This window comes from Hypanus sabinus, chromosome 10, assembly GCF_030144855.1.
Source record: "Hypanus sabinus isolate sHypSab1 chromosome 10, sHypSab1.hap1, whole genome shotgun sequence".
NCBI lineage: Eukaryota > Metazoa > Chordata > Chondrichthyes > Myliobatiformes > Dasyatidae > Hypanus > Hypanus sabinus.
The window spans coordinates 114,959,199-114,980,285 of NC_082715.1; the positions used below are offsets into that span (position 1 = coordinate 114,959,199).

At 42.8% G+C, this 21,087-nt stretch overlaps 1 protein-coding gene across 1 annotated transcript in view; it reads left to right on the forward strand.

The window, feature by feature from the left end:
* lin9 (lin-9 DREAM MuvB core complex component) overlaps positions 1 to 21,087 on the forward strand; it is a 148,265-nt gene that overhangs the window by 122,840 nt on the left and 4,338 nt on the right. The window contains exons 11-14 of the mRNA XM_059982719.1: positions 8,281 to 8,361; positions 10,250 to 10,375; positions 10,543 to 10,725; positions 20,129 to 20,226. Of these exons, the coding sequence (XP_059838702.1) occupies positions 8,281 to 8,361; positions 10,250 to 10,375; positions 10,543 to 10,725; positions 20,129 to 20,226 (488 nt within the window). The remainder of the gene's footprint in view (positions 1 to 8,280; positions 8,362 to 10,249; positions 10,376 to 10,542; positions 10,726 to 20,128; positions 20,227 to 21,087) is intronic.

Here is a 21,087-nt window from a genome sequence, read left to right on the forward strand (position 1 = left end):
AAATGTGGAACAGCATTCAGATCAGAAGACAGTATAGTGACTGATTTCCCCAACAAGTGAGTTCTTGACTCTTCTACCTTCATGCTCACATTTCTTTCTGTGACAACAAATGAGACTTCTTGTAATGAAGGCTGAGCAGCAGATGGAAGGAGCCAGCAGTTATTCAGGTGACTTCTCAGGTAAGGGCTTGTGGTTTATGAGATCCAGCAGTCTTAGCAGCAGAGGGGAGGAGTAGCAGTGTTTAAAACTTGTTTTGCAGGTATAAAAAGGAGGCAGGCTCTGGAAGAGCAGCCAGTTTAAGTGCTGCTCTGTTTAAGTTCTAAGTGCAGTAACTGTTCCCGGGGATGCACACGCAGATGGGACATCAAACACTGCTGGAAGATTATCAACTTTTGTAAGATGCCCTGTGGTCATTCTGAAACTTTTTAGTCTCCCAACACATTGAGGTGTCTGGAGGATTGTTGCTGACTAGCATGTTCAAGTTTGCAGGAACACATACTGAGGGACACACTGAAGCTTGTCGCAGCCACCACAAGGGCTTGATGGGGAAGGACTTCAGTCTAGGGTACTACTGCTGCTGAACAGGGAGGGGCTAGGTCAGATGGAGAGAGGCAATGGTGCTATCAGTTTTAAAAATGTAAGCTAACACTACTTCATGCATTATCCATGAATATAAAGGCTTTGTACAGCTTATTCTTGTACTTTTTTATGATGAATAAATTTTATTTTGAGAAAACATAAGATGGAGGTTAAAATGTAGAGGCTTCGGTTGATCAGAGGTAAGAAAAGGTGAGCATAGGTAAGGTCTTTTATCTTTAGTCTTCACATTCAGTGCATCAGGATGATAGGGTAGTGATATGCTCGCCCTACAGGATGTGGGAGATCAGTGTCCTTGAGACTACACCTGTAGGGACTGTGTCCAACTGCAACTCTTAGTTGATCATGTTGCTGGAGCTGGATGCGCTTAAGATCATTCTGAATGCTGAGAACGTTGTAGATGAAAGTTTCAGTGCGGTGATCATACCTAAGGTGCGGGCTACCGATTGTTGGGTGACCACCAGGAAAGGTAGAGATGGTGTAGAATTTCCCTGTGGCCATTCCCCTTGAAAATAAGTGTACCCTTTTAGATACTGTTGTATGGGATAACTTGGGGAAAAAGCACAGCAGCAGGTAAGTCTTGGGCACCAGGACTGGTCTGAGTCTCAACAGGGAAGAATGAAGGGATTACAGACGATAGTGAGAGGGAACTGATAGTTTGGGAGGAGTGTGGGGAGCATGCAGGGGTTTTGTGACTGCAACGGGAACACTACGATGGGTACTGGGATCTCTGCAGTTGCAGAACACTCTCAAGGGGCAGGGGTGAGCAGCCAGAAATCTTCAAGGGTAATGATCATCCCAGTGTCACATGCTGGCGAGGGTGCGAATAGGAGGAAACAGCAGCGTAATTTTTCTGGGATAGCTGTATCCTCCTGTTTGCAGCCTTGAGAGGGACAGGTTGTACCTGAACTGGAGAGGGGTAATATCCTAGCAGGGAAATTTGCTAGTGCTGCTAAGCAGAGCTTAAACTACATTGACTATCGGGAGGGGTGCGTGGATCCAAAGCTGAAGTAAAACAGATAAAGAGGCGAGAAGCTGAGACAAAAGACAAGGTGAATAGGTGTGAGCGGTGAAATTTAACTGGCAACTTTTTCACCCAGAGAATATGGAATAAGCTGCCAGAGGTTGTGATTGGGGCAAGTATATTAACATTTAGAAGGTACCTAGTATATGGAAAAGGAAAGGTTCATAAGGATATAGGCTAAACATAGACAAATGGAGCTAATATAGGTGGGAAAATTGCTCAGCAATAATCTGTTGGGCCAGGGGGTCTCATTCCATGGTGTATGATTTTTATGACTCTAACATTGAACGTTGAGAGATTTCAGTTCCATCAGACCCAACAGCTGAGAGGAGGAGCCAAAGCAGTTTAAAAGTTTGTTGGCAGTTAGGAGCAAGGTTGATTAGCTAATTAGCATCAGAGCTTTCATATAGGCCCTTCGACCCAATGAATCTATGCCACCATGGTGCACACCCAGCTGGTCTCAATTTCCTGTGCGTGGCCCATATTTCTCTAAACCCTGCCCATCCATTTACCTTTCCAAGTGCTTCTTAAATGATACCATGTACCTCGCTCATTCATTTCCTTTGACAGCTCATTTCACATACTCAGGCTTGGTGTGAAAAAGTTGCCCTTGTGTGCCTTTTAAAAATGTCCTCTCTCACCCTAAACCTATGCTACCTTGTTTTGTTCTCCACTACCCTGGGGAATAAGACTGCTACCATTTGCTTTATTATACCTCTCATAATTTCAAACATTTCTATGAAGTTACCCCTCTTTCTCCTACATTCCAGACCTAGTCTGGCCAACCTCTGTGCATAACTTAGGCCTTCTAGTGCTGGTAACTTCCTCATAAATCTTTTCTGAATTCTTTTCAGATTAACTATGTCTTTACTATAACAAGGTAATCATAGCTGTACAATATTCTGGTCATCCTGTTCAACACCTACAACATCCTGACCTAATGCCTATAACTCAGTGTCCTGACTGATGAACCCCGGCATGCTAAGCGCACTTTTCACCACCCTGTCCACCTGAGTTGCTGCTTTCAATGAATGATGCACTTGTACTGCTCAGTCCCTCTGTTCCATTACGCTCTCTAGTGTCCTACCATCAATTGTACAAGTCTTACGCTAGTTTGACTTTCCAAAATGCATCTCCTCACACTTATCTGTATTGAAGTCCTTTTCCCAGTGTTCAGTCAACTTATCTAACAGACCAAGATCCCTTTGAAACCTGCAATAAATTTCTTCACAATCGATAACACCTCCCAGTTTTGAGTCGTTCTGCAAACTTGCTGATCAAGCCTCAGGCATTTGCATCCAAGCCATCTATATAAATAACAATAACAAGAGTCCTAACCCCAAGCTCTACAGCACACCACTAGTCACCAGCCTCTATTCCAAGAAACAGCCTTCAACTACTATACTCTGCTCCTACCTCCAAGCCAATTGTTGGGTGAACTTTTAAGGTACATCAGCCAATAAAAAGAAGGTACGGTGCAGCGGAGCTTTCATTTGAGAGTGGTTATGTTTGAGGAAGGTTTTGGTTCTATGAGGGCATGGGTGTAGCTAAGAACTGGTAAGGTCTTTTAACTTTACTCTTCAGACTTGGTGGTGTTGTATGGACCCTCATCATCCAGGACATGACCTCTTCAGATTACTACGGATAGGTATGGAAAATGTTACTGTCTGGTGACTACAGTCATCAGTGTGACTAAGTGACTGGAGCTTCTGGTTGACCACGTCAAGTAACTTGAACTGGACACTTGGGGTCATCTGGAATGCTGAGAGCATCATAGATGAGGTGGTCATACCTGAAGTGCAGGCTGTGAGTAATTGGGTGGCCAGCAGGAAAGGTACGAGGATGAAGCAGACAGGGTTACCCTGTTGCCCATCCCTCTCAGTAATAAGCATACCTCTTTAGGGGGAGTGATACTGCAGAGGGTAACAGCCACTGTGGCTGGCTGAGAGGCTCAGGAGAGAAAGGTTGATTTATAGAGAGTCTTAATGATAAGAGGCACAGTAGTTAAAGAGGACAAGCAGGAGATTCTGTGGTTGCTGACAAGATATCCCGATGTCATGTTGCTTTCCCAGTAGCAGGGTTAAGGAAATGTCTGAGCATTTACAGAAGAGGGAGGGTGAGTAGCCAAAAAGCATTTGCATGTGGTACCAATGCACAGGATGAGTCCTGTGCAGAGAATATAGTGGGTAATAAAATAGGTAAGAAAGCAGATGGTGGTTGAGACAGACACTAAAGGAGTATTTAAGAGTTTCTTAGATAGGCATATGAATATGTAAAGGGAGAGATATGGATAATGTGTGGGAAAGAAGGATTAGATTAACTAGAAGTCATTGGTTTAATTTGTTTGGTACAACATTGTTGGTCGAAGGGCTTGTCAATAAACAATAGGTGCAGAAGTAGGCCATTCGGCCCTTCGAGCCTGCTCCGCCAGTTTGAGATCATGGCTGATCAATTACTATCAATACCCGGTTCCTGCCTTGTCCCCATATCCCTTGATTCCCCTATCCATAAGACACCTATCTAGCTCCTTCTTAAACGCATCCAGAGAATTAGGCTCCACTGCCTTCCGAGGCAGTGCATTCCAGACCCCCACAACTCTCTGGGAGAAGAAGTTTTTCCTTAACTCTGTCCTAAATGACCTACCTCTTATTCTCAAACCATGCCCTCTGATACTGGACTCTCCCAGCATCTGGAACATATTTCCTTCCTCTATCTTGTCCAATCCCTTAATAATCTTAAATGTTTCAATCAGATCCCCTCTCAATCTCCTTAATTCCAGCGTGTACAAGCCCAGTCTCTCTAACCTCTCTGCGTAAGACAGTCCAGACATCCCAGGAATTAACCTCGTGAATCTACGCTGCACTTCTTCTACAGCCAGGATGTCCTTCCTTAACCCTGAAGACCAAAACTGTACACAATACTCCAGGTGTGGTCTCACCAGGGCTCTGTACAAATGCAAGAGGATTTCCTTGCTCTTGTACTCAATTCCCTTTGTAATAAAGGCCATTAGCCTTCTTCACTGCCTGCTGCACTTGCTCATTCACCTTCAGTGACTGATGAACAAGGACTCCGAGATCTCTTTGTATTTCTCCCTTACCTAACTCTACACCGTTCAGGTAATAATCTGCCTTCCTGTTCTTACTCCCAAAGTGGATAACCTCACACTTATTCACATTAAACGCCATCTGCCAAGTATCTGCCCACTCACCCAGCCTATCCAAGTCACCCTGAATTCTCCTCACATCCTCATCACATGTCACACTGCCACCCAGCTTAGCGTCATCAGCAAATTTGCTGATGTTATTTTTTATGCCTTCATCCAAATCATTAACGTAAATGGTAAACAGCTGTGGTCCCAATACCGAGTCCTGTGGCACCCCACTAGTCACCACCTGCCATTCCGAGAAACACCCATTCACCGCTACCGTTTGCTTTCTATCTGCCAACCAGTTTTCTATCCATGTCAATGCCTTCCCCCTGATTCCCTGAGCTTTGATTTTACCCACCAATCTTCTATGTGGGACCTTATCAAATGCCTTCTGAAAATCGAGGTACACTACATCCACTGGATCTCCCCATCTAACTTCCTGGTTACATCCTTGAAAAACTCCAACAGATTAGTCAAGCATGATTTACCCTTGGTAAATCCATGCTGGCTCGGCCTAATCCTATCACTGCTATCTAAATATGCCACTATTTCATCCTTAATAATGGGCTCTAGCATCTTTCCCACCACCGATGTTAGGTTGACAGGTCGATAGTTCTCTGTTTTCTCCCTCCCTCCATTTTTAAAAAGTGGGATAACATTAGCCATTCTCCAATCCTCAGGAACTGATCCTGAATCTAAGGAACGTTGGAAAATGATTACCAATGCATCCGCAATTTCCAGGGCCACCTCCTTTAGTACCCTAGGGTGCAGACCATCTGGACCTGGGGATTTGTCAGCCTTCAGTCCCATCAGTCTTCTCATCACCGTTTCCTTCCGAATGTCAATCTGTTTCATTTCCTCTGTTACCCTATGTCCTTGGCCCATCCATACATCTGGGAGATTGCTTGTGTCTTCCTTAGTGAAAACAGATCTAAAGTACTCATTAAGTTCTTCTGCCATTTCTCTGTTTCCCATAATAATTTCACCCAATTCATTCTTCAAGGGCCCAACATTGTTCTTAACTATCTTCTTTCTCTTCACATACCTGTGCTGTACTGTTCTATAGAAGGCCATGAACTAAGTGCTTGTAAATGGCATTTGATTATATGCATATTTGATGATTGGCATGACCATACTGGTCTAAAGGGCTTATTTCTGTGCTGAATGATTATGACTTATGGAAGTTCTTTGTCACTTAGTTAAGTCACTCTGACCTGGAAGGTGAACTCCAGCCAACTTCTATTGACAAACATGAGGGTTATCATGAAGCAGTGGCAATGTTGGCATCATGCCCTATTAGCTTGCTTATTTACTTCTAGCATGGTACAACATACCAGAGGTTTAATAACTGCCTTTTTTATTTGAATATGGCAGCAGTTTCTTTTATCAACCAGTAACTTAGCACAAAAAGAGAAAAGATTCAAAGATTAATTTATTATCAAAGTGTACAACTCTGGAAATTCTTCTCCAGGTAGCCATGAAACCATGAAGGAAAAGAATGGCAACACAATTATCAACCCCCAAATCCCCCTCCTCCACACATATGAGAAACAAGAAAGATCAGGCAATAAGCACAAAATATAAAAAACTATAAGACTGAAAAAAAAAAGACTGTAGTCCAAGTCCATATCCAAAACGCAGAAAACCTAGGACACATTCTCCAGGCACGGTGTTAGGCCTTTCCCAATCTGGCAGCTAGCAATCCCCCCAGTGATCAAAAGCAGACTCCCCTCTCTGATAGCAGAGCAATTCCCCAGCCCTTAAAAAGCAGTCTCCCCTCTCTGATAGCAGAGCAATTCCCCCAGCGATAAAAAAGCAGTCTCCTCTCTCTGATAGCAGAGCAATTCCCCCAGCGATAAAAAGCAGTCTCCCCTCTTTGAGAGCAGAGCAATCCCCCAGCCTTTAAAAGGCAGTCTCCCCTCTCTGATAGCAGAGCCATTCCCCCAGCGATAAAAAGCAGTCTCCCCTCTCTGATAGCAGAGCAATTCCCCAGCCATCAAAAGGCAATCTCCCCTCTTTGATAGCAGAGCAATCCCCCAGCCATCAAAAGGCAGTCTCCCCTCTCTGATAGCAGAGCAATCTCCCAGCCATCAAAAGGCAGTCTCCCCTCTCTGATAGCAGAGCAATCCCCCAGCAATAAGGCAGGCAGTCAGCACTCACCTTCCATTTTGCCTCAATGTTTCAGTCTCCTTTGTCACTTTAATCAGTGAACAATGGAAGCTTTTATTCAGTAACATGGAGTTGAACATTAGCTCACGTCCCGTCCCGAAGCCTTCTCGCCACAAGGTTCCCACATGCTAGCTCTGCCTCCCAGAATCCTCTCGAGAGTGCAGAGCACTGAAACTGCAAATCACAGGCTCCAACAGTTCCAGAATTGTATCAAGAAGAACAACAAACATATAAGACGTAAAAGAAGCGAAGTGTATGGTTTCATGATCTGCGCAGAAGATGTTGACCGAAGGAGCATTGTATCAGGTGCTGTCTTGACTGGAGGTCATTCTAGTTGAGATGACGCCAGTAAGAGCTGATCATTCAACCAAACGGATGGTGCCTGCGAAGAGTTCGTGATGTAGAAAAGAACTACAGCCATGTAAAAGGTGGAGGGGAAAAAACAGGGTAATTATGCTGATGAAGGGTTTATAAAATTTTCTGGAAATGGAAGATTAAAATGCATTGAATCAGAGTCATATTTATCACTGACTTGGATAATGTGAATTTCGTTGTTTTGTGACAGCAGGACAGTGCAAAGACTAATTACAGAAGTAAATAAGTAGAACGAAAAAGGATTCATGAGGTAGTGTTCAAAGGTTCATGGACTGTTCAAAAATCTAATGGCAGAAGGCAAGGATTTGTTTCTGAATAATTGAGTGATGGTAACATGAAGAGGTAATGTCCTTAGTGATAGATGTCGTCTTCTTGAAGACTTGGTGGGGAGCTGGCAGGGTCTACAACCCTCTACAGCCTCTTATAATCCTGTGTATTGCGATTTCCATATCTGGCTGTGAAGCAACCAGTGAGAATGATCTCTACCATATATCTATAGAAATTTGTAGGAATCTTTGCTAACATACTGAATCTCCTAACAAAGTAGAGCTGCCAGTTTGCCACTTCCATGATTGTATCAATGTGATAAATCCTTCAAGATCTTGAGGTCGAGAAATTTGCTCACACTTTTCACTGCTGGCCGCTCATTTAGGGCTATGTGTGTCATCCTGACTTCCTGAAATCCACAGGCAATGAAGTTTTGTGTGATCATAGATATATACAGGGTTTACAGATGTATTGAACTTTATGGCTGCTTTTTGAAAGGGACAACACTGGGCCAAATGATAGGTTCTTTTCTGTAGACTGCTTATGATGATTCTGCAATCAGAAGTGAGCTTGACTTGAGTTACTGCCAGTATCTCAGAACACATTTCTTAGGTAACAAGTTGGTTCCCTCATTGTGAGCTAATGTTCTGCAGTTATAGCACATTCATTCAATTCCTGTTACCCTTATTTCTCCTCTTAGACAAGATTATCCAAAATTCTCATGATCAAGAAGGAGCACATCAAGCAGTTAAAAGAAATGAACACAGATGCAGAGAAGCAGGTAAAAGATCTTTTCACTTTCTACTTAAGTTTTTGGTTGTTAGTTAATCGCAATTATGGTGTTTGCAAGTGGGTTGTCTGGACACAAATTGGTTGCTAATCTTTTAGCTTCTTACAAATTAAGAAAGTGTATAAAATTTCAAAAGTGCACTGTTCATACCCGCTCCTTCATTCAATGGGATCATCACTGATCTTTTACCTCAATGACACTTTGAAACAGCATTGAAGTAAGCTCTTCAACCGTCATGTGTATCTACATTAATTCCAAGTCACTGCCCTGCTCATACATCCAGAAGCCTCTTAAATATTGATACTGTTCCTGCTTCAACCACCTCTTCTGGTAGCTCATTCCAGAAACCATTTATTTCTGTGTGAAAAACTTGCCCTTCGGATCCCCCATGAACTTCTATCTTACCTTAAACATACAATGCTCTTCTAGTTGTAAACATCCACAGTATAAGAAATTGTCTTCCTATTTCTCTCATAATTTTACATACTTCATTCATGTCACCTCTCAGCTTCCTTCATTCCAGGAAAAAACAAACCCTGCCTCTTCTCTTAACTCAAGTCCTCCAATCTGAGCAGCATCCTTTACAGCACTCCCTCTATTTTAATCACTTCCTTCCTGTGCTCTAATGACTGGAACTGTACACGATTCTTTGCGCTGAATACCTCAGCCAATGAGGTCAAGTATGCCATTTGCTGCCTTCAGCACTCTTATCTATCCATGTCACCACTTTTGGGGAACTATGTATTTCAAGATTCAAGGTTATTTAATGTTATTTCCAGTACACAAAAGTAAAGGAGAACAAAATAATTGTTACTCCGGATACAATGCACCACAAAAAAAACAGAATAAGTTAAAGAACACAGTGATAAGCAAACACAATAAATATAAACACGTAAGATAGCTTATTATACGTAAATTTCTTATATCGACATAAACTGACGCTAGGTACATAAGGTAACTGACAGGAAATGATAAAGTAGTGGTGTGGGAAGTATGGTGTGGTGGGTTGTGTCTGTTGTATATTGGGCAGAATTCATTATGCTCTCCAACTACTTACATTCCTGTACATTTGAATTGCTCTACCAGAACATGATGCAACCAGTGCATTTGTAGAAATTTGTTATATAATGTCCTGTGACAAGCCAAACCTCCTATGAAAATAGAGACGCTTGCATGCAAGAAATTAGACTGGAGGTAGTAAGGATTTAGTGCTCATTTCAATAAAACATTGAATTAACAGTCTACATCATCACCTCTTTTGGAAGTACAGTGGTTGGCCATAGAACTCACTGCTCTGTAATAACATGTTGCATATGAAACATTTTATAATGTGAAATAGATGCTCATTAAAAACTAAAGTGTTCAAATCCGTTCACGGAAGTATCGAAGATTAGCAAGCAGGGGCCGCAAGTCTTCACTAATTGGCAGTAGAAACAAAGGTGAAATGAGAATTGTGTTTGTAACGTGGTGAGTATGGTTTCTAATGGTAAACATCAAAAGCAAATTGGATGCAAAAGGAACAGTTGGTAGAGCTGTAAGGTTTGAATGGGGGAGGGGACTAATTGGGACAGCAGCTCTTTCAACACATTGGGTCGAATGGCCTTATTCTAATCAGACTGAGTGCAGGAATTTCACAGTTGGAAGTGCAATTGACTTGGTACGTTAAGACTGTGGAGAGAAGCATAATAGATTAGTCTGGCGTTAGTTGGGATTTTGTGCTCATTGCAAGTAACACTAAATCCTTACTATCACCAGATCAATTTATTATGCTTTCCTTTCAGTTCCCATCCCTTCCATCTCTTTCTCTGAGAGGTGAGGTGAAGGTTCATATAAATCATATTTAGCTGGGAACTCACTGGCTGCTCTTTGTTCCCCTCAGAAATCCTACTCTGCCGCCATTGGTATAGATTTTCAAAAGCGATATGCCACCATTGTTTTAGAATTAGAACAGCTGAACAAGGATCTCAACAAAGTCTTGAATAAAGTCCAGCAGTTTTGTTATGAGGTGAGTGCTTATAATTTTGCCCTACTTGCACTCTCGTCCAATGCTCTCTGCATTTTACTTTCACATGCTCATACTCATGCGCACATCCCTTATATTTGTGTTTCTGGGTGATTATTTCTGCATTGACTCAGCTTTTAACCTTTCCTCTCATGACACTGTGCAAACAGCTTGCTCCTGACCAAGGTTTGCAGCCCATGGATCAGCCCACAGACATGAGGAGGAGGTGCGAGGAGGAGGCTCACGAGCTTGTGCAGCAAGCCAACACTTCACAAACCGGCCAGGCCAGTGTCAGGAACGAAAGCCTCACTGACTTGATAGCAAGGCTGACAGCAGTGCTGCTGCAAATCAAAGTAAGTGTAAACCCTGATTACACTGTGCTTGGCCACACACAAAGTTGATATTTCGTACCTGAAAAGTTGTGAAAATAAAACCGTTAGTTGTTCCAAAAGAAGTGTGTCAGTGTGGCGGCTTGTAAAAAACAAAAGTTTAACTGGCTCAGCATTTAGTTTCCATCTCCATCCTGAAAAGCTTCTTGATGACTCCAATGTGATTGATACCTTAATGCCACCTACAGCCAGTGTAGCTCATTGCCAAGAATCCAAAAGGAAAGAGCAGCACACAAAAGACCGGAGGAGTTGATGGGTCAGATACATCTATGGAAGTTGGTGGGCAGTTGATGTTTTGGGTTGAAACTCTTCACCAGTCCTCATTAGTCTCAATCTGAAACATTGACTGCATTTCCCTCCATAGATGGTGCCTGATCCATGGAGTTCCTCCAGCTTTTTGTGTGTTGCTCCAGATTTCCAATATCTGCGCTCTCTGTTGCATCTCCAAAAGAGGAGAAATGTGAAGTACATGCCAAGCAGCAAAACTCCACTGGTGTTGCAGGACTGTTTCTGATGGGTGGTCACTGAAGTGACTCCTCTGTTAATGACAGTTACTTCTAACCTTCATATTTTGGGAGACCATCCTGTGGACAGGAAAGGTTCATAACAGGGGCTCCCAACCTTTTTTATGCCATGGACTAATACCATTAAGCAGGAGGTCCATGTACCCCAGGTTGGGAACTCCTGGTTTAGAGTGTTATGTGCTAAACGAGCTTAGATGAGCAGCTTTTTTGACTCTATGACTCCCACTTGGCTACATCAGCTCTGTGAAGAAATAATCCAATGTGCTGTTCTACCTTAGTTTTTGGCAGACTTTTTCCCTTCATGGATTTGCTCATCTGCACCAGTCTCCCAGTAGCATCCGATGGGAGACTTTGCATGTGATGGTTGGATGGTGCGTGACCGAAGGCTTACTTTGACAGTGTTGCTGTAGAAAATGTTTTCCAGCACATGATGCAAGGGAGCTGTTACCTGTTAGAGATGCGTTGATTTAATTTGCTTCTACGCTTTCTATGGACACAAGTGATCTCACTTTTCTGTGAAAGACCTGAAATGCTTTCCCTGGTGCTTGCCCCACATGTCAGCATACTATTGTAGTTATTTGTGGGAGCTTATTCTATTCAAATTGTTCGTCCCACCCCCCACATTGTGAAGTTGGCTGTAAAGGGGTATGGGAGACCTTGGGATCATAGAGAGATACAGCAAAGAAACAAGACTTTGGTCTACTTAGTCCATGTTGACCATCGAGCACCCATTTACACAAATCCCATTTTGTTCCCTTCACGTTCTCAACAACTCCCAGATTCTACCACTCAGTTGCACAAATTTGAAAACCTAGTAGCCAATTAACGTACGAATTGGGAGTGTTGTGTGCAGTTCCCATTGCCACACTTACAGGAATGATGTGGTTGTGCTGGAGAGTGTGCAGAGGAGATTCACTAGTGTTGCCTGAATTTTATGACTTTATATGTAGGGAGAGACTGGATAGGCTGGGATTGTTTTCCTTTTAGGATGTGGGAGGAAACTGTCATGGACAGCACCAGAAGTCAGGATAAAAACCTGATTCTCTGGCACTGCAAGGCAGCTGTTCCATCAGCTGCCCTACTCTGTTAGCCATGTGAAATGAGCCTGAGAAACACGAGCGCTCTTCCAGAGTTCAGAGACACGAGACTGCAGATGCTGAAATCTAGAGTGAGAAACAAACTATTGGAGGAACTCAGTGGGTCGAGCAGCATCTGTAGAGGCTGAGTTAAAGCAAAGATCGTGACCCAAAATATTGACTATCCCTCTGGCCCTATAGATGCTGCCTGATCCACAGAGTTCCTCTAGCAGTTTGATTTTGCTCCTCTGCCTGTTGGCATAGAAATAAGCGAGGGGTAACTGCATGCACGCAGCCAGTAAAGCAACTAAATGCTGGCTTTGGTTAATAGTAAATGTGTTTATAGTAACAACAATCAAGATGTTGTTTTACATAGACACATTGATTCATAGTCATATTCAGACCCATTTATTTATCACATGTACAGGTATATCAGAACAAACAGTGAAATGTGTAGTTTGCATTACTAACCAATACAGCCTGATGATGCGCTGGGGGCCAGCCTGATAGTGTGCCAACCATGTTCAGCAGGACAACACAACAAAGCAAAACAAGCCCTTTCCCACCTGTCTACCCACCTACTCACACTCACGGACAAGCTTCTAACCGCAGGACATTCAGCCTCCAGGTCTCTAACCAACAGTACTTGGACCCGGACTCAGAAACATAAAGCCTCCAACCTTCAGTCTCTGGCCCAGACTCACAGACCTCTGACCTCTGGATACACCTACCTAGGGGCTTTGACCTTCATGCCTCAACCTTCAGACTCCCCAGCTTTGCTGGTGGTAATGGCATCAGCGCCAGACTCTGGAGCGAAGGTTGCTTCAAATCCCAGTCGGGCCACCACCAAGCATGCTTTCCATCCGTGCCGGGTTGAGCGTTGAGCTAGCCACTCGGCCTCGTAAAAAATACAAGGGTCGAGTCAGGACCGTTCATACCGTGACCTGGTTAATCTGAAAGGAGACCAATCCTGACATCACGCACCAGACAAGAATGGCTGACTGTCTGGTCCGACACACTTAAAAAAGAGAAAGAAACTTAGTCTTATCAGGAAAAGGTATTCTTGTAGTTGCACTGAGTACTACATTGTGAGCTTATTCATCGGCAATCTCAGACACTGAAAAACCTCATTAAATTGTAAGGAGCCGGTCGTACAGGACAGGCCATTTGGCACAGCTAGGTGATACAGTAATCTTGCACTTAAAGTCATAGAGTAATACAGTATGGAAAAGCGGGCCCTTTAGCCCATCTTATCCATGCCAACCAAGCTAGTCCCATCTTCCTGCATTTAGCATATTATGACTCTAAACGTTCCCTATCTGTTTGCTTGTTGAACCATTGTTTAAGTGTCATTATTGTACCTGCTTCAACCACTTTCCTCTGGTGACGTGTTCAATATGCACACCACCCTCTGTCCCTTTTAAATCTTTCACCTTTCTCCTTAATCCTATGCTCTTTAGCTTTTAGTTCTCCTTCCCTGGGAAAAGTGTGTACATTAACTCCACCCATGCCCTTCATGATGTTATACACCCTCAATCCCCTACATTCCAAGGATTAAAGTCTTGGAATTTAATCTAACCTCTCCTTATTAATCAAGCCCTCTCATCCTGGAAGCATCATCATAAATCTTCACCACACTCTTTCCAGCTTTATAATACCTTTCCTTTAACAGGGCAACCAAAACTTCATCAGCTGTGGAAAGGTGTACCTTTCATCTTGCTAAACCTGAATTGGCGGTTGTTTAAGATTACCTCAGAAAACAGAAAGTTTCAACACAACCTACAAAAAGAATCCTCACTGTTCAAGTGGCAATGAATTCTCACTCTTCCCTCTCAAATGGGATCCAATTTCATCCATTGATTCACATGTTAACTCGATCCTTTTCTCACTGTTGAGCTGGCTGTGGTATCAGTGTTGTATCATGGACATGGCTGTTGCTGTACCTTATATATCATGTAACTCATCTAATATTTTGCTATAATCCAGTGGATGGAATATAGAATCAGGTTAGTGACATACTGAAGCTATTTACCCCTTACAGAGTCATAGATTTGTACAACAGTGTAACAGGCCCTCCAGTCCACTGCGTCCATGCTAACCTTTTTGCTCAACCACACTAATCCCAGACTCAAGAGTTACTACAGATGCTGGAAATCAACACATACAAAATTCTGGAGGAACTCAGCAGACCTGCTTCCTGACCTGTTGAGTTCCTCCAGCATTTTGTGTGTGTGTTACGCTGATCCCATTTGTCCGTGCAGAACACAACAGCACGGCACTGGACAGGCCATTCAGTCGACAATATTTTGCCATCTTTGATGCCAGTATGTATTAAATATCCTCTGCTTGTGTATCACCATATCCCCTTATTCCCTTCATATTCGTGTGTCTGTGTAAAAGCTTCTTAAACTCCACCAAGTTGCCTGCTTCCGCTATTGTCCCTAGCATTCATTTCAGGAACCTACCGCTGTCTATGTTACTAATTTAAAATAAAATGCCCCTCACGTTGCCTTTAAACACACATCCCCCACCCTGAATCTTAAAAGTATGCTCTGAGGTGCTTGACGTGTTTTTAAAAAGAGATACAGGTGTGCGCCGCTTAATGTCCATTCAGACAACGTCCGATCACATATACGTCCGTAGTCCCAATCAGAGAATGTGACGTAGCGGACGTAACCAATTCCGTGTATTGCGCGTCTCTTGAGTGTATCGCGCATCTCTCTGTTTAATTTTCTTTCGAAAATAGTACCATAAAGTACATCATGGCTTCCAAACGCAGTAAAACCACTCCTAGTGATAGCAGCAGTAAGAGGCAAAGTATATAATATGGTGTTCGCAACAAACATCCAAATCAGATACCATCCGATTTCACAGAACGTATTGTGGTTGTTAAGCGATGCATACCTGTATAGCACGGTAGCGGCCTTTCTGGATGAGTCTGTACTTCCCAATTGCACCCATGTGACCAATTAACCTATTTATCCATACAACTTTGGAATGTGGAAGGAAACTGGAGCCTCTGAAGAAAGCTCACACAATCATGGGGAGAACATAGAAACTCCTTACAGACAGCGGCAAAATTCAGCCCGGGGCGCTGCTGTAGTTGCATTGAACTAATCATTATCACTACCTTAACATCTGGGGAAAAGATTCTGACTGTCCATCCTATCTATTGCCTCTAATGATTTGAAAATCCCGCCAGATCTTCCCTCAGCCTCCAGTGCTCAAGAATGAACAACCCAGTCCAACCTTTCCTTGAAGTTCAATTGTATCAGCCTCTGGTAAACCTCTTCAGTCTCCACAAACTTCTGAAAATGGAACTACACACAATACTCCGTGCAGCATGACTTCTTATATTCAGCTCACCTCCAAAGAAGGCAAGCATGCCATATGCCTTCTTTACTACCCTATCCATTTGTGTAGCCACTTTCAGTGAACTGTGGATGTGGTCTCCAAGATCCCTCTGTACTTCAATGATATTATAACTGTATAATTTCTCTTTTCATTTGACCTCCCAAAGTGTTCACCTCACCTTTAACCAGATTAAACTCCATTTGCCACTTCTTTGCCCATATCTATAACTGATTACCTCTCAGTCTATTCTTTGGTAATCAGAACAAACGTGGCAAATGCTACCTTGACCATCCTAACCACCTGTGTTGCCACTTCCCCTAAACCAAGGCCTGACAATACATCAGCATTTCCCGGCATCCTATAACATACTGTATATGTCATACCCATATTTGATTTCTCCAAATACATCAGCTTGCATTTATTGGGGTTATAATCAGATGCTCTGACCAACTTTCCATTTGATCTATTTCCTTCTGTAGCTCTGGACAACCTTCTTCACTATCCACAACACAGCCTACTTTTGTGTCACCCTTGGTGAGTCCGCTGCTCCTAAGGGTACAATACACCTGGTCCAATTTCCCCACTTTATCCTGTGGTACTTAACCAATTATCAGAAGACTGGGAAAACTCGGCAGACCAGGCTGCATCTGTCAGAAGAGAAATGATTAACATCTGAGATTCCCATTTTAAATTGAATTACCATTTGTGCAGTGTTACGAACCCCGTAACTGGGTCACTTACCAGCAAAGATGGAGACATCCTTTGAAGTCTGATGATACTATTTTTAACAGTATTTATTAGTAAAAATACACAAAAATAATATCAATGCAAATATACAGATAATATAAGTCATCAATACTAAATCTAAAAGTGCAGGTATAACAATCAATAAGAAATAAGCTCTATCGTTGTCTAGGGGATAATGTGTTGTCCGATGGAAATATAAAGTTTACTCAGTTCATGCAGGCTGCAGCCGTTGGGGACCGCTGTGTTGCAATGGTTGGAGAGAGAGAGAGAGAGATTTTGGAAAAAAACTTGCCGGCTTTCCTTTTATGATTTCGATCCGTCAGGAGTCTCATTGTCATGGCCTTTCACTTGTTGCCTCTCCTTTAGCTAAACCGTTCTTCTGTGATGAGCCCGCCACCCTGGCAAGGGAGGATGCACACGAGCTCTCACCGGCTTTCACTATAAAATGCTGTCACTGGATTTCCAGCTTTTCTCCTGGTGCGTCTAAAGGGGTTGTTCCCCAGACCCTCTTTTATCCTTACTCACGGGGTCTCAGATGTCAATCAGGTTGGGATGATGCAATCCTTCAACCAGACAACTCTGGTTGTCCCCTGAGGGGTTTCAATGAATAGTACAGTACTCAATACACAATTCCGTCTCCAAGAGACAATGGCCGTTATCAGTTCCGCTGAGGCCAGGACACATTCCAAACTTTGTGTATTCTGCATGTCTCCCTCTCATTTCCTGGGTCCCAGACCTGAATTAATAGCGATCTTGCGATTCTCAAAAAGGAGGGGGCGACTTTGTACCCTTCGGCCCCTTAGAGTTGCTTCACACTCATAACAGCAGGAAATGCATTTCTGATCCTGACCACTGGCTGCATAATACAGTTTGCCTTGTGCCACTTTTGCCACACACCGTAAATCAACAATTCTCAGCCCTTCCAATGAGAACAGCTTCACTTGACAAACTTTCTGGTTCAAAGTAAATTTATTACCTAAGTATGTATATGTTACCATGTACTAACTTGAGATTCATTTGTTTTTATTTTATTTATTGAGAAATATCAGGCCCTTCTGGCCAGCGCCACCTGATTTCACCCACGTGACCAACGAAGCTACTAACTAGTGTGTCTTTGGAATGTGGGAGGGAACTGGAGACCCAGGGAAAACCCATGCGGTCACAGAGAGAACTTGCAAACAAACAACAGCAGAGTTAAACTCGGGTCACTGGCACGGTACTAGAGTCACTCTCACCAATACACCACCATGCTGTTCCATGGTATTTGGAAGAAAAAGGAGAAAAATTTGAAGAAAAATAAAATTTTACTATAAGATATACATAAGCACACATAGACTGACAGACAACCTATGTGCAAAATAATTCAAACTGTGGAAATAAAAATAATACTGAGAGCATGAGTTGTAAAGAATCCTTCAAAGGCAGTCTGTAGGTCATTGAATCAATTCAGAATAGCAGTAATTGAAGCCGTCCATGCTGGTTCAGGAGCCTGATGGTTATAGGGTAATAGCTGTTCCTGAAAATAGTGGTGTGGGACCTGAGGCTTCTGTAGTAGTGAGAAGAGGGCATGACCTGGATGGTGGGGGTCCTTGATGATGGATGCTGCTTTCCTGTGGCAGCGCTCCATGTTAGTGTGCTCTATGGTGGGGAAGGTTTTACCCATGAGGGACTGGGCTGTAGTCACCACTCTCTGTAGCCTTTTCCGTTCTTGGGTGTTAGCGTTTCCAGATCAGGCTGTGATGCAATCAGTTAGGTTACTGCCCACTGTGCATCTATAGAAATTGTCAAAGTTTTTGGTGACATGCCAAAACTTAGCAAGCCTCAAAGAAAGTAGAGAGGCTGTTGTGCCTTCTTTGTGATTCCAATTATCTGTTGGTCCCAGAACAGATTCTCTGATACATTGACAGCAAGGAATTTAAACCTTAACCACCTCTTTTTCCCCCAATGAGGACTGGCTCATGGACCTCCACTTCTTTGTCCTGCAGTCATTAATGAGCTCTTTGCTGACATTGAGTGAGAGGTTGTTGTTGTGGCACCACTCAACTAGATTTTCAATCTCTCTCCTATATGCAGATTTGTCACCCCTTGTAATTTGGCCAATAACAGTGGTATCATCAGCAAAATTAATTACACACTGGAGCTGCACCTGTGCTGATGGTGAGTGTGGTGGAGATGTTGTTGCTAATCCACACTAAGGTCTGCAAATGAGGAAATCGAAGATCCGAGCCCCAGGTCTTGGACCTTATTAATGAGTTTCAGGGGGGTGGTAGTGTTGAACTCCTAGAGAATTGTGGCAGTCACTACCATGCAGGGGTCTGGGATGTGTCTGAGAAGAGCGATGTTTAATGTCTCTTGTCCAATGATGATGTGGTAGCTTTGATTATTACTTATTAATAATTATTTTATATTCATTATTATATAAGGCAACTGGACTTGCTGTGTTGTCACTCATCCAAGAGGCTTCTTCAGTTCTGGTAGATAGTTTTCTGGTTTATAAACTCTGTTGTTTAAAGTTATAGCAATCACCTGAAATTGTTAAGAGTTGTAGAGGTAATGAGAGTGTCATTAGTCTTATCTTTGCATGAAAGGAGGTGTGAACTATTGTGGGGAGGTTGGAAAACCCATCCCTGGACAGAGGGGGTGGGGTATAACATCACCTACCAGCTACTTATGATGCAGTCCTAACATCTCTAACCCGGCATCTCCACAACAGTTCACACCTCCGTTCTTGCAAATATAAGACTAATAATCTCTCATTACCTCTGAATTTTAACGACCCTCATGTGACTGTCATACCTTTAAACAACTGAGCTTATAAACTGGAAAATTACCCACATGGGTCAGAAGTGAAGAAGCCTCTCGGGTGAGTGGTGAAACGTCTTCCAGACAACACTGTAAGTCCAGCTGCCTTGATTCACTACTGCTTGATATTGATTATAAACATTATTTTTGTTACACACTTCCACAAAGTAGCCTGTTGAAAACAAATAAATCCAACACTTCCTTGTAGACTAGTCATTTAGTCCGTGAAAACATCAGCTGACCCATTTCAATGGCACTATGCTAACTCGGGTCTGTTCATACATACATACAGACAGACATACTTTATTGATCCTGAGGGAAATTGGGTTTTGTTACAGCTGCACCAACCAAGAATAGTGTAGAAATACAGCAATGTAAAACCATAAATAATTAAGTAATAATAAGCTAATCATTTCAAGTGGAAATAAGTCCAGGACCAGACTATTGGCTCAGGGTGTCTGACACTCCGAGGGAGGAGTGTGAAGTTTGATGGCCACAGGCAGGAATGACTTCCTATTACGCTCAGTGTTATATTTCAGTGGAATGAGAATAATGGTTTAAACTAAATTATCCCTGATTATTGTGCAAATATGACTCCCTGCCAATAGTGTTTTGCTGACATGGAGCCATCATTCATCTTCTAAATGGCCAGCCTGAGACTTGGTTCCATATGCTAGCAGCTTGGCTCCAGGAATAACTACGTTGCCCAAGAGACCAGTCTTTATCACTATGTTGCTGCAGCACAAGTAACAGCATCTGGTTCAGGCTAAAACAACTGTGATAACTTGCATTTTGATTTCAGAAACTGAATGCTTTTTGTGAAACGGAAGTAAATTCCTAATTTCTTCTCCCACCTTCCCACAGTGTCTGGCAGAAGGAGGAGACTTAAACTCTTTTGAATTCAAGTCGTTGACAGACTCATTGAATGATATCAAGAACTCTATAGATGCTTCAAATATAAGGTGGGTGGAGTATGACTTCCAGGTATTGAGCTGGGTGGTGCAGCAAGATCCTACATTCCAACTGGTAGATTCCCTCGACTTCAGGAGTTGAAGGATGTAGATATATGGGTGATTCTGTGTTGACAGTTCGATCCCAGGATCCAGATTGGGAAAATTCAGTGATTCTACCGCTTTGGAAGTTTACAAGGGATGCTGCTGATGTGCTCATGTTTGTACATTGGGTCAGTTGATGAACGAGCAGTTTATTTGCCCTGCTTAAATAGAACAGTACAGAACAAAAGCTGGCCATTTGGCCCACAACGTTGCGCTTAATTTATTAAATCAGTAATTAAACAGCTAACTAGACTAATCTCTTCTGTCTATACAATGTCAATATCCCTCCATTTTATGCACATTCATCTAAGAGCCTCTTAAACACCTGCATCATAGTTGCCTCTACCACTACCCTTGACAATGCATTCCAGATACCCACACTATGTGTTTAAAGAAAACCTGCCCACACTTCTTTGAATTTACCCCCTCTCACGTTAAATGTATGACTTCTAGTAATTGACATTACAACCCTTGGAACAAGATGCCAGCTGTTCATCTATGCCCTTTATCATCTCAGAAACCTCTACCAGGTCTTCTCTCACTTTCCACCACTCCAGAGAAAAAGGCCCAAGTTTGTCCAACCTCTCCTTTTGGCACATACACTCTAATTGAGGCAGCATCCTGGTAAACCTGTCCAAAGCCTCCACATCCTTCCGAAAATGGGGTGACCAGAAATGAATGCAGAACACTAGGTATGGCCAAACCACATTTTTCTAAAGCTGCAAAATAACTTCTCAACTCTGAAACTCAACCATTTAGCACGTGACC